Source organism: Phoxinus phoxinus (genome assembly GCF_949152265.1).
Source record: "Phoxinus phoxinus genome assembly, chromosome: 24".
In the NCBI taxonomy this organism is placed as follows: Eukaryota; Metazoa; Chordata; class Actinopteri; order Cypriniformes; family Leuciscidae; genus Phoxinus; species Phoxinus phoxinus.
In genome coordinates this window covers 15,886,778-15,899,282 of record NC_136899.1, presented here as the reverse complement: position 1 = coordinate 15,899,282, position 12,505 = coordinate 15,886,778, and the positions used below count along the sequence as shown (strand labels likewise).

Here is a 12,505-nt window from a genome sequence, read left to right as displayed (position 1 = left end):
AATTTCACCCTCATTTCTGCGCTGAGGTTTTGATTGTGGCATTTCTTTGAAGTTTAGAATCCAGTATTCCTATAGGCTAATTATTGTTTCTTTTATGAATTTAATAAAGAACTCTGTCTCCTATTCCAAACGATCCATGTAGGCTGCTTTTGTGTCCATTCGTTTTTTCCTTTTTAAACCCGTAATTGAAAAACGAAAAATAAACGGTTGTCTTTTTAAAACGCAAAGTTGAACACCACAATTTTAATTTAAACTGGCTACACCAACTGCTGCGCAAAAAAGTAAATATCGACGAATTTTCATATGTTTGTTTAATTACTTTTTTCCCCTTTATTAAACATGTAAAATATTCACAAATTAATATGGAAAACTTGTCGATTTTACTGGTTTTCTAAGGCCAAATTAGAACCTGGAATTGACATTTTCCCGCAGTGCTGATTAAGAAGAGCCATTAATATTATTAAACTATTGTTTTCTAACTCGGCTAAAAACATCTCCATCTCCGCTGTTAAGCAGATGCTCTTTTAGAGAGAAATGCACCTTTCATACGGATTACTTAATCAGAACAAAATGTATTAGCTTTCGATTCGAATTTGTTCGTTTTAAAGTGGACATTTCAAGCTTTAGCCTACATATTTTGTTTCAGTTCTCGCGCTCCAGTTCAGGGAGATCATGAAAACGCGCCTGATTGTTTTATTTTATTTTACAAAAGCACAACATTTTCTTGTTATTGTTTACACAAATAAAAGTAGTTACAAATAATGTATTATTATTTTCTGTATGATCAGAAATTATAGAGTAGGCTATATTAAGTTTCACTGTTAATAGGAAAATGCAAGTGTTCACGCCCGCGCCTCCGTGCCACGTAGTGCGCGCTCCACACTCCACACATACCCTTAGATATGCGTCAAAATATTGTGTTTATTTGTGATAATCTCAGCTCTGTATTATTATTGTCTAACCCGTATTATGAATGACATTTGACGAATTGCTTTGTTCCTTTTTTGGATAAAAGCGTCATCTAAATATGTAGCCTAGTAAATGTTATAATAATGATGATCATTATTATTATTTGCTTACACGGACCCCAAACACACCGCGTCTTCTAAGTCAGGTGACTGGAAATGCGCAAAAACTGTTTCCATTGCAGTTTTGCGAAATATTCCTTTTTCGAATTGGCTGAAAAACCTCCTCATGCGAGCGTAAAAACTTGTTTGCGATAAACGAGAGTTTTTGCGAAATTGACGTGTTTCCATTGAGCGTATTTTCAATTCGCAATTTCAATTTGCGCAATTTGAAGGGTAATGGAAACGCGGCTACTGTAACGTTAAAAGTCTTCTCTACTGACTGACTCATTAAGACACTCTTTGGCAAAAATAAAGTATGTGTTGCTGTTTACGGTCAGGGACTATTTTTTACAGCGGAAGGAAGGCTTTTAGTGATTTTTACTTCATGAAAGTTGCATAGATACATATTTTTCAGCTTCAATATTTGTATTGTGTGGTAACTGTTTTATAAAAGCAATATGGCCCTTCAGCTGTGACTTGTTACTCGAGGCTGTGCTGTATCGTGAATGTTACCTTATTGCTTACGCATAACAGCTCTATCTAATAACGTATTAGACGGGGCTGTTAGACAGATAGTAAATAATGTATGCAAGCACTGTGTGCTCAGGCGTACATCACTTGAGAGTTCCTACTGGCTGTGCAAATGCAACCAGAAAATTGTTCCTAAGGGAACCATTAGTTCTCGGGGAACCACCCTGGTGGCTAGTTCCTAGAACTACCCGGTACGAAAACCCCTATATTCGCTATAGGATTCTTTAAATACTTTCCCTAATGTATCTTAAACAAGAAACATCTTTTAGGCTGTTCTAACTACTTTTAGGCTGTTTATTCCACCAAAAGGAAACTTCTTACAGAATATGAACATACAGGCTACCTGGAATACAACCAAAAGTGCAAACAGTGTCTTTAAAGGTGCTGTATGTACATTTTCATAAAGCATAAAAATAGTATATCTTTAATGTTTGCTTATATTGAGGAAACATGCTATGTTCACATACTCGTTTCTCTGAAAAACACTTCTACAGCCAGTTATTTTACTTTGATATCTGCGTTTCCAGGCTGGAATGTTTGTTTTTGTTTTGGTCTGTGATACTGTACGTTGCCAATTTTCATTGTCATTGTCCATTGCGCTCGTTCCTGTTGCAAACTGGCAACCCATGTGAGCGCCGTCCAGTCTGTCTGACGAGGAGGGTGCGGGGATGATCTCCAATATATATTTTTGGGACTGCAATACCCATTTCGATCACTAGTTGTCATTCTTCCAAGACTGCACCTTTTAAAGGATGAAAACCTGAAAAATGACTTGACATAAACTCTTTACATGTACATGTGCTAACCATGCTACAAGCAGAATTGTTCTGACCATTGAATTATTGAAAATTAATTGGTAATCCTCTGGTGTGCGTTCATTTTCAGCTATTCATCTATTTATCCTTACTTGATTTAGAGCCACATTCTGATTGTAACCTTTCTTTTTTTGTCCTCAGATTGGGCACATCGAGGGGCAGCCAGAGAGGAAAGGCGTATTTCCCATGTCTTTTGTTCATATCTTGTCTGATTGACACGCAAACGTCGGTTCTTCACCTCCCACCCAGCGCAATACCTCTGGCTATGGGACGCACTTGACTTAGCTGCTGAATCAACAATGCAAGTTTTAAGATGGAACCACATCACCTTACCATCGTCAGAGACAGTGTAAATAAAATGTCTAACTGTACCGCTGTTATCCGTACCGTTTTTTTAAAGCCTACCGCACAACGGCTAGACTGCACCCACTTAAATGACCAGCACTTTCCCTCCACTATTACTGAATCTCTGTATATAAGATTGTACATAAATGTGTGCGTGTGTGTTTCACACAAGGATGAGTGTGTGATTTTTTTTTTTTTTTTGTGTAAATGTAGAAACCTGTGTTGGTCTGAAAAGTAAATTTGTGAACTTGTACTCTACCTGCCAGTAAGTTACGGCTGGGGCCAGTTTTGTTCAAATAAGTTTTATTAATGTGTCCATCGTTGCTATCATCTATAGCAGGGACAGATTGAAGTTGACTTCTCTTCCTGATGGAACAACTGGACTTTACATTGGTTTTCGTTTACATGTTTTTACCTTCACATTTCCTAACACCACTAAAGCATGTCAGAGTGAAATGTTATTTTGTGTTTGCTGTTTCTTTGTTCTTGCTACCTAGTGTAAAATAATTAACCTCTGCAATGCATACACCATTACCTGTGTGAACAGGTTGTTCCTCTGTGATCCCATATCAGTGTTTTATCCACGCAAGTACATTTACTACCGTCTTACTGAAGGACAGCGCTTTGTAATCCAGCGGTGTTCCTCAAAGGTCACCCTTTGTCATTAATATTGTTTTGAGATCTTGGTTACTTGAAATACTTTTGAAAATAGGGGAAGTCGTTTACTCAGTTTATAGATGTCATATTTAAGTGATAGACATGGATGTACTGTATTGTAATTGGAATCTATGCCATTTTTCATCCATGCTGCCAGTAACCCCAATAGAACAAGAATGGTTTCATAAGCAGCTCAATTTTTTTAATGGACTGACAACCAGTTTCTAATGTGAGATTTAGGCCCTGTTTACACGAGAACGCTCGCGAAAATGTAAAAATATTTTATTGGATGTGCCTTTCGTTTACACGGCGAAAGCGATTTTGGGGCTTAAAAACGCAAAAAAAGTGAACCCTCCAGAGTGGAAATCTTAAAAACGCTCCATCGCGTTCCTGTCTAAAGGGTAAAAACGCAAAAAGTCTGCTAGACAGTGAAGGCGTTGTGTACATGTCAAAGGCATGCACCAGTACAGGAAAATAAAAACAAACTAAAATATAGCATTAATTTCATTGACACGGGAAAAGCACTGAGGGTTAAAGCAGCAGCTTTACTGTACTAAACATGAAAAAAGCATCCCTTTTACTTTCAGTGCTTCACATTGCCGCCTGGAGTGCATACTGCATCGAATTTCACATACTTGAGCGCAGAATAAAAAGTGAAAATCATCTGAGTTCTCTTCAGATCGTTTCCGTGTAAACAGCCTTAGTCAATACAATCATTTGAGGCAACAAATCGAGGTTCTGTCATGTCAAGTTTATCCTTCAATTTAAATGAGCATTGTTTATGTCAAAGTGAGTACAGTTGCAACTTGAGAAACTTAACTCTGAAATAAAGTAACCATTTTTGCAGCACCCACCTAGGATATAATGGAGAAGTGTGATGTTCTACAGGTGTCTTCTAAACTGCAGATTTTGAGGATGGTGTCAACTGTTGAAACATGTTCCTCATTCCATTATCAATAAAATGGCTTCATGTTAAACAAGACTCCAAGTTTCAAGTGTCATGTTTAACAGTCATGACCAATTCAGAGTACAGCAACTCCAAGTGGATTCAAAAACAACATGCACAACAAACTGAAGGTGAAAACTTAAATTTATTTGCAGTCCAGCAACAAAAATTAATGCTTTTTTTATCTACAGCTATACCAAACCTCATATTGGGCCTCACGTTCAGTTCAAACAACTGAATACATCAGCAACATTTAAAAAGAGACTTCACTTTAAAGCAACAAAGTGGTTCCATAAAACTATACAAAACTGCCCAACTTAAAGAACCTTTTGGCTCACATACCAGACTGCTGGTAAAGAAATTAGTAAATGGACAAAATTATCAACTCATTTTGATAAAGCTTTTTGTGATGTCTTTTTGGCTTGGTCCACCTTCTCCACAGATTTGATGACCCCAACAGCAACAGTCTGTTTTAAATCCCTTACCGCAAATCGACCTGAGAAAAGAAACAGACTTTAAAACATGGCTTTTTTCAGCAGTATTTTGAGCACTTCGATCCAGTGCCTTACCCAGAGGTGGATAATGAAAGAAGCTCTCCACACATAGGGGTTTGTTAGGGACGAGTTTGACTGTGGCACCATCTCCTGACATCAGGTACTGGGGCCAATTCTCCAGTTTCTTCCCCGTACGCCGATCTAGCTTCTCCCTCAACTCAGCAAAACGACAGGAAACATGGGTTGTGTGGCAGTCCAGAACAGGGGAGTAACCGACCGTGATTTTGCCTGGGTGGTTCAGCATTATGATCTGAAATGCACAAGAGAAAATAGTCACTAGTTTGTCAGCCAGAGTTCAAAACAATGTCAAAACAAGCATATCTACCTGAGCAATGAAACTGTTGACATCCGACGGAGGGTCCTGCTGTGAATTCCCTGCTACATCACCTCTCCGAAGATTTTTTACAGATACATTCTTAATGTTGAATCCCACATTGTGGCCAGGGAGGGCAGTCTGAAGCCCCTGGTGATGCATCTCAATGGACTTAACCTCTGCAGTCAACTTCGCTGGGGAGAAGGTCAGAACCATTCCAGGCTTCAGGATCCCGGTCTCAATCTTACCCACAGGGACGGTGCCAACACCTGGAGGGCATAGCATATGTCAAGGGTACCAACCAAAACAGATTTAAATTGAGACCTTGCCCACTTTGCAGTTTTACCCACCACCAATCTTGTAGACATCTTGTAGGGGAAGGCGCAGTGGCTTGCCCGCATTGCGCACTGGAGGAAGTAGGGAATCGAGCACCTCCAACAAGGTTCGACCATTTGAATGGCCTTCTTTCCTCTTGAGCTTCCACCCTTTGAACCATGACATCTGAAGCAGAACATACAAGTAATCAAGATCAGCAGCTCTATAATCAGGGGTGCCCAGTCCTGTTCCTGGAGATCTACCGGCCTCCAAAGTTCAGCTCCAACCCTGATCAATCACACCTGAACCAGCTAATGAAGATCTTCAGGAGCATGTGATAATTACAGACAGGTGTGTTGGAGCAGGGTTTGAGCTAAACTCTGCAGGTGGGTAGTAGCCTGGGAACAGGATTTAGGCACCACTTGTCTAGATCTTCATGGGGTGCGTAGAGTGGTCTCACCTTCTGAGATGGGGCAATCATGTTCTCACCAATCCAGCCAGAAACGGGTATGAAAGGTACAGCACCAATCTCAAAGCCAATCTTCTTTATGAACACCGAAACATTCTTCACCACCTCATCGTAGCGTGTCTGGCTGAACGGTGGCTCAGTCAGGTCCATTTTGTTGACGCAAACCATGAGCTGTTTGACCCCAAGGGTGTACGCCAGCAAAGCATGCTCTCTTGTCTGACCATTGCGAGAAATCCCAGCCTCAAATTCTCCCTTTGCAGCAGAGACGATCAGTAGAGCAGCATCAGCCTAAGTAGTAAAGAAAGATTGCCATTTTATTCAGTTTGGTTGTATAGGTAATATAAGAGAAACCCAGATAAACACTCAAGAGGTCAACAGCATCAATACCTGTGAGGTCCCGGTGATCATGTTCTTGATAAAGTCACGATGGCCAGGTGCATCAATTATGGTAAAAGTGTATTTTTGAGTGTTGAATTTCAGCAGGGAAATGTCAATTGTAATGCCACGTTCCCTTTCTGCTTTCAATTTGTCCAGGACCCAGGCATACTTGAAGGAACCCTTTCCCATCTTCAAAAGAAAGAGAAACATTAAAGTCTGCCACCTAAACAATCATAATAGGCAATTCAAGTTGATACTAACCTGGGTTGCAGCCTTCTCATACTTCTCAAGAGTTCTATGGTCAATTCCTCCACATTTGTAGACCAGATGACCAGTGGTTGTGGATTTACCACTGTCCACATGGCCAATGATGACCAAGTTAATGTGGATCCTTTCTTTGCCCATATTATCGTTAAAGTAATTCAAGTTTTAGACTTAATTCAAGTTTCAACTACAGACCTTCAAACGTATGCTTTGTTCCTGGTGTGATTGCAAACCACAGTGGAGCTTATATAGTGACTAATTGGGAAGGATTAAGTATGGATGATGTTGATTGAGTCCTGGTGTGATCAATAACCGCTCAAATAAAGACCACGCCTGCAATTAACTAGAATAGCCTTAAACCTACAACTTACTCTATTATAAAAAAATATCATACACAATTCTCTCCCAACACAAAACACATAGGTCTACTACAATTCTTCTTCTTCATAAATCAAAGTAAATAGTTTGTGATCTCCTTAGAACTATAACTGTAGCATTTACAATCTTTCAATAATTTGTCATCTAGCCAATTCATTTTTATTTATTGACGCAGTAGCGGCTATAATTCGAGTGCCATTTTTATTCCAATAGCTATAAATAAATAATGTATTTCTCATGCTTTTATTTCAGGTTCGGATTAAGCGTCGTGATAAAAAAAAAAAAAAAAGTGTGATCATTGCTGCTGTTTTACCAACTGACTGTTTAATAGGTTGTTTCATTTTTTTTATTGAAATGTTTGAAAATACATGAGCGCTGTAAATGTAATGAATGGCATGAAAAAAAAAGTATATTTTAAACAAGCAACTATGATTACAACACATTCCTGCATTCAGATGTAAACGTTTTGTATTTGAAACCTATCCCGGTAGTAGAATATTTAATTTGTAGCGGGGAATTATCATGGGAATTATATCAAAGTTTCAAGTATGGCTTGTCACGTGAATATGACATTATTTGTGATTGGGTGACAGAAAACTTGTTGCATTTGCTCAGGTTTACGTAACAGGAATGAGTTCATCCATCAGGTGTGTTGCATAAGGGTTGGCCGGCAGGGGGCGTGTTGAAACAACTACATTAACTTTAGTTATATTAAAACAAATCGTCGCGTGTCTAATGCACACGAAACTATATGTAATTTAAAGTCATGTCCTTGGTTTTCATATTATATGATGATGTGTGGTGCATGATTAGAGCGTTTGGTTTAAAATGCAAGAACACAATGACGTTTTATTAACCCGGAAATAACAGTCGGTAAGACAGCTGAGAGCGAGAGAGGCTCAGATACAGAGAAGGAGAGAGAGAGCGAGAGAGAGATCTAAAGCCTTCTCCCTGGAGCTTATAGCGTGCTACCTGGACTACATACGTTTTCCCCTCTTTGCTTCAAATTCAAAGGTGCGTTTTCGTTCCTCTCTTATATCTTTATGCTGCATGTACTGCGCTTTATTGTGTATATTCATAACTCAATGCATTGGTGCTGCTGTAGTACAGCATGTGACTGAGCGGTACGTGTGCTTTCAAGCACGATGGCACCCGTGGCTATCCGTTGTTTGAAAGCGTATAGACAAGAACAAATTAAATATGATTGTATGACGATGTTTAAATGCATGTATGGGTGGAAAAAAGTAAATCAGATTTGTGTCATACAATGCAATGCAGTGTAACTTCTGCCATGCATTGTGCAACACAGGGCTTACACTTTTCATTAGCAGAAATATATACTATTGCTGTTCTGTTTCCATTGTCATAGAAAACCATGAAATATCAGTATATTTGAAAAATGTGAAAAACCTCATGGAATTTTATTTTGTATCTTAAAAAAACACATGCAAATGTCTAATTACACATTTGATCATGCTCATATCTACATTTCTTTGGTTAGACATTTCTAATATAACATTATTTGTAAAAGTATTGACCAATAGTGAAAATTCATTTGTCAAAGGTCCATCTGATGCTTTTGCACAGATTCCAAGTGGTTACTGTATATTGTAATCTAGTGTTCAAGTGTAGTGCACTACATGTCCAATGTAGGGGTCATTTATCCATGTGCGTTGTGCAGTTTAATGAAAGTACTTGCAAAACATTTCATTTCCAAACTGATTAAGATGTCAGAATTGCTTGATTGGCCTATTAAAAAATATTAGTTTGATTTAGGCTACATACCAATACAAGCCTACAATACAAGCAATAGCAATGGCAGGTTCTACAGTAGCTTACTATCATGCAATTTATACAATTTCCTTCTTTTCCTTCAAAAAGCCATAATAATGTGACATTATCGAGTATAGAGTGCTGGTGTGTGCGATTGTATATCCCAAGCTCATCTCCCATCTGAGATCAACCACGAACCCTGATGAATATGGTCTTATCATTTTATAAACCTCCTCATGTAATGCAGGCACGCTGGCATTTCCAGTCATATACCATTGGATAAATATCTGTCATCATAGTTATTCATGTGCAGCTACTGAGTACATGTCATTCGATTAACATCTTATCACTCTCTTTCCCTTTCCTTTTATGGTATGTAGGTGAGGCTTGAAGTCAAGCATACAGGAAGACCTCTGATGTGGTAGTTTTTGACACTCTTTGCCGGCGTCGTAGCCTATATTTTAAGTCATAGCTATGAGATTTTTATTTATTTTTTATTTGTAACCTGTTTGCTTGTGTTGGAGGATGTTGCCTGCTGGGATTGCATTTTATATCATTGTTGTGCAGGGAGTAAATTGGATGGATCATCATCATTTATGTAAGTTTGATAAAAATATAATGGGCTTGGTGATGATTGATGTTACCCTGGGTTACAAAATCAGTCACAAGTCGCACGGGTACCGGTATATTTGTGGCAAATGCATTGCCAACAAAACATTGTATGGGTCAAAATGATTGATTTTTCTTTTATGCCAAAAATTAATTAGGATATTAAGTAAAGATCATGTCCCATCAAGATATTTAGTAAATTTCCTACCATTAAATACATAATACATTTATTTTTGTTAGTGAATGCAGCACAATCGCGAACATAAATGGACAACTTTAAAGGCGATTTTCTTAATGTTTAGATTTTTTTTGCACCCTCAGATTCCAGATTTTCAAATAGTTGTATCTCGACCAAATATTGTCATATCCTAACAAACCAGCTTTCAGATGATGTATAAATCTCAATTTCAGAAAATTGACCCATGTGACTGGTTTTGTGGTCCAAGGTCACCTAGTCTTACACAATGCATAATAAAAAATCTGCAAGAATGCATTAAATTGATCTAAGTAAGATTTAAAAATATTCTTCAACTAAATTAGGCCTATTTTCTTTGTTCCTCAAAGAATCATAAAATCATATAATTTTTTTGCACTTTTTCCAAAACATATTTATCACTATCAGCGCAACTTTTTTAGGCTTCTGAAAATTTAGTTTTGCCATCACAGGAATAAAATATATTCAAATAGAAAACTGTTTTTACTTTATTTTTGATCAAGTCACTTGATCAAGGCTTCTTTCCAAACCGTGGACCAGGTTTCAGTTATTGCATGCTTTGCTTTGCCTGCATGTTAGACCATGAGTAGTAAACATTGTGGGTCTGCTTGTTTAACGGACAGATGTCGTAAATAAAGGTACTTGTAATGCTCTTCTGTATCTGTTGTGGAAGTGATAGATAGGTGTGTCCATTAGTGTGTGTGTGTTTGTTTGAGAGAGGACTGCCTTAGTAAGCATTTAGATTAATGGTATATTGTATTTAACAGTCCACAATTGAAGAAGCTTTGAATGAATTGTGACCGTAACTGTAAAGGGACTACCGTATATATAAGAATTTTCATGTATTAATTGCTTTTTTATTGCCCATGTGAACAGCTAGTAATTAAAACGAGACATTCCCAGACTCCCTAGGTCATTTAAAGCTTGTAGACTGATTTTTATGTATTACTCAGGATGTTTTTACTGGTTTTTTTTACAGTGTTCAGGGTAATGCCGAAAGAGCCATTCTGTACTGTAATGTCAATGTGTCATGCAAAGAAAAGGGATTCATTCAAACTATTGTCAGACATATCCAGATATTTATAGTATCAAATATACTTTATAATAGATACGTGTAATTAATTACCTCATCTGTCGACATGATGCCGGTGAATTGCAGAGCTTGAGCAAACCTGTCCACATCACTATGATCAGATGCTTCTTAACTGCTGTTTTCTCACCGCTGTTATTTTTGTTGTTCATTTTGTTATTGAGATGAAAGCGTGCTGCACATATTTACATATTCATCTGAACGTCGCTCTTAGCAGTGTGAGCGGTGTCGGGATGTTCATTAATTAAAAGTATATCGCTGCAAAGGTACTTTTTGCTTCTAAGCGAAGAACGTAAAACAACTTTCCCGCGAGTATATGGGGACTTTAAATCACGTTTAGTTTCTTGCAGTTTCTGAGTTCTTCATATAGCCCCTTTAAAGTGGTTGTATTTTTAAACTATACTTCTCTCTGTGTTCTTGATTTATTGCTAAAAGATCAGCTGTAATGTTTGCGCAATGCATATTTCATTGTTATCTTCAGGTTAGCTGCAAAAGTGGAAATTCCCAGATTTTTTGGATGGGGTTTGAGAAAAGTGAATCAAACCTGTTTTTTTTTTTTGGAAAGTTCATGAATCATTTTTTATTGTTATAGACCCCATGAAAAGGTATGATGATGAGCTCTGTTTTCTTTCTGGTGTTGATGCATTTCCACTTGAAATAGGAAATTGCATTGGGACAGCTGATCCCTTTTTAAATATACAGTAGTTTGTCACTGCCCAAACAGTTGATGGACCCCATTGACTTCCATAGTAGGAAAACAAGATACTATGGAAGTCAATGGGGTCCATCAACTGTCTGGTCACCAACATTCTTCAAAATATCTTCTTTTGTGTTCAACAGAAGAAATAAATTCATACAGGTTTGAAACAACTTGAGGGTGAGTAAATGATGACAGAATTTTTATTTTTGGGTGAACTATCCCTTTAAGACACTTCCATCGCAATCAGTGAGAAAGGAAATAAAGTAAATACTTAAAATACTTAAATAATTCAAATAATAATTAAAGTGTTTGCATATCCAAAGACACTGACATGATTTGATTGCAATCGAGTCAGTCTGTTGGTGAGATAAAAATCATTTTTAGCCTTGAGAGATTTCCAAAACAAAATAGATCATGACACCAAACATTTGAACGGTAGTGTAATTTCAGGTGTGCACTATATAGTTGTCGTCAAGCTAACATAGGCACCCACAGTCACTTTACTCCAATTACGAGCCCCTGTGTGCATACATTATTGTAATTAGCACTTATCGCTAATCTTTTCATTCCAGTAAGAATGTTAGTTCTAGGAACGTGTTTTGTGTAATTTGGAGGTTAGTGAAGGATTGGTGCTGTAAAACTCTCACAAGAATGCAGTGTACAAATGTGGTCAATATACATTTTGTAATTGAAGCAGTGCACTTTTTCCTCATTTACTTTAACATTCATTTAAGCAATTTCATAAGAAGAATTATGTGTTGGGCATTTAGTTAGTTAAACCATAGCAAAATGTGTAGTGGGAGAAGTGTGATCTCAATACTGTAGGCCTGTTGTTTTAAGAGGGCTAATCTGCAGAATTTGCCTATGAAAGACATAAGGAAGCTTATTGTTAGTGCTAATCTTTCTTCTGAACTCGCTCGCGAAACTTCCTGTTTTACCTCCGATTGGCCTTTACACTGGAAATGTACATCATATTTCTTATGCGTGTGCTTATGTCTTGTAATGATTTTTCCTTTTTGTAGATATTTTTTAAAGAATGTTGAAGGTTGATGAATGATGTTCATCAACCTTTAGTGTTATGTCATTA

The 12,505-nt window shown here is 37.6% G+C and overlaps 3 protein-coding genes across 14 annotated transcripts in view; 2 read left to right on the top strand and 1 right to left on the bottom strand.

The window, feature by feature from the left end:
• The window catches only part of asap1b (ArfGAP with SH3 domain, ankyrin repeat and PH domain 1b), an 82,864-nt gene extending 78,467 nt beyond the window's left edge, over positions 1–4,397 (top strand). For all 11 annotated transcript variants that reach the window (XM_079600906.1, XM_079600908.1, XM_079600914.1 and 8 more), the window contains one exon: positions 2,555–4,397. In XM_079600906.1, coding sequence (XP_079457032.1) covers positions 2,555–2,629 — 75 coding nt within the window. In that variant the 3' untranslated portion in view covers positions 2,630–4,397. The remainder of the gene's footprint in view (positions 1–2,554) is intronic.
• On the bottom strand, positions 4,367–6,900 carry eef1a1l3 (eukaryotic translation elongation factor 1 alpha 1, like 3). Its single transcript, XM_079600917.1, has 7 exons — positions 6,652–6,900; positions 6,400–6,579; positions 6,004–6,300; positions 5,579–5,729; positions 5,241–5,497; positions 4,931–5,165; positions 4,367–4,857 (listed from the first exon to the last, which is right to left on the bottom strand). Exons 1-7 carry the CDS (start codon positions 6,793–6,795, stop codon positions 4,748–4,750), a joined length of 1,374 nt encoding a protein of 457 aa, XP_079457043.1. The 5' UTR covers positions 6,796–6,900; the 3' UTR covers positions 4,367–4,747.
• Positions 6,901–7,653: 753 nt separating this feature from the next.
• Positions 7,654–12,505, top strand: part of fam49bb (family with sequence similarity 49 member Bb) — a 54,641-nt gene continuing 49,789 nt past the window's right edge. The window contains exon 1 of one of the 2 annotated variants that reach the window (XM_079601700.1): positions 7,654–8,046. The gene's annotated coding sequence lies outside the window, so the exon portion shown is untranslated. Of the gene's footprint in view, positions 8,047–9,204; positions 9,404–12,505 lie in introns of those variants that run through there. The other variant, XM_079601701.1, reaches the window with a different exon arrangement.

Excerpts from the sequence above, each read along its gene's own strand:
- eef1a1l3 (XM_079600917.1), bottom strand. The coding sequence starts at position 6,795 with ATGGGCAAAGAAAGGATCCACATTAACTTGGTCATCATTGGCCATGTG. Across the intron at positions 6,301-6,399 it reads TGATCACCGGGACCTCACAG|GCTGATGCTGCTCTACTGAT; the intron begins GTATTGATGCTG and ends TTTACTACTTAG. Across the intron at positions 5,498-5,578 it reads AGATGTCTACAAGATTGGTG|GTGTTGGCACCGTCCCTGTG; the intron begins GTGGGTAAAACT and ends TATGCCCTCCAG.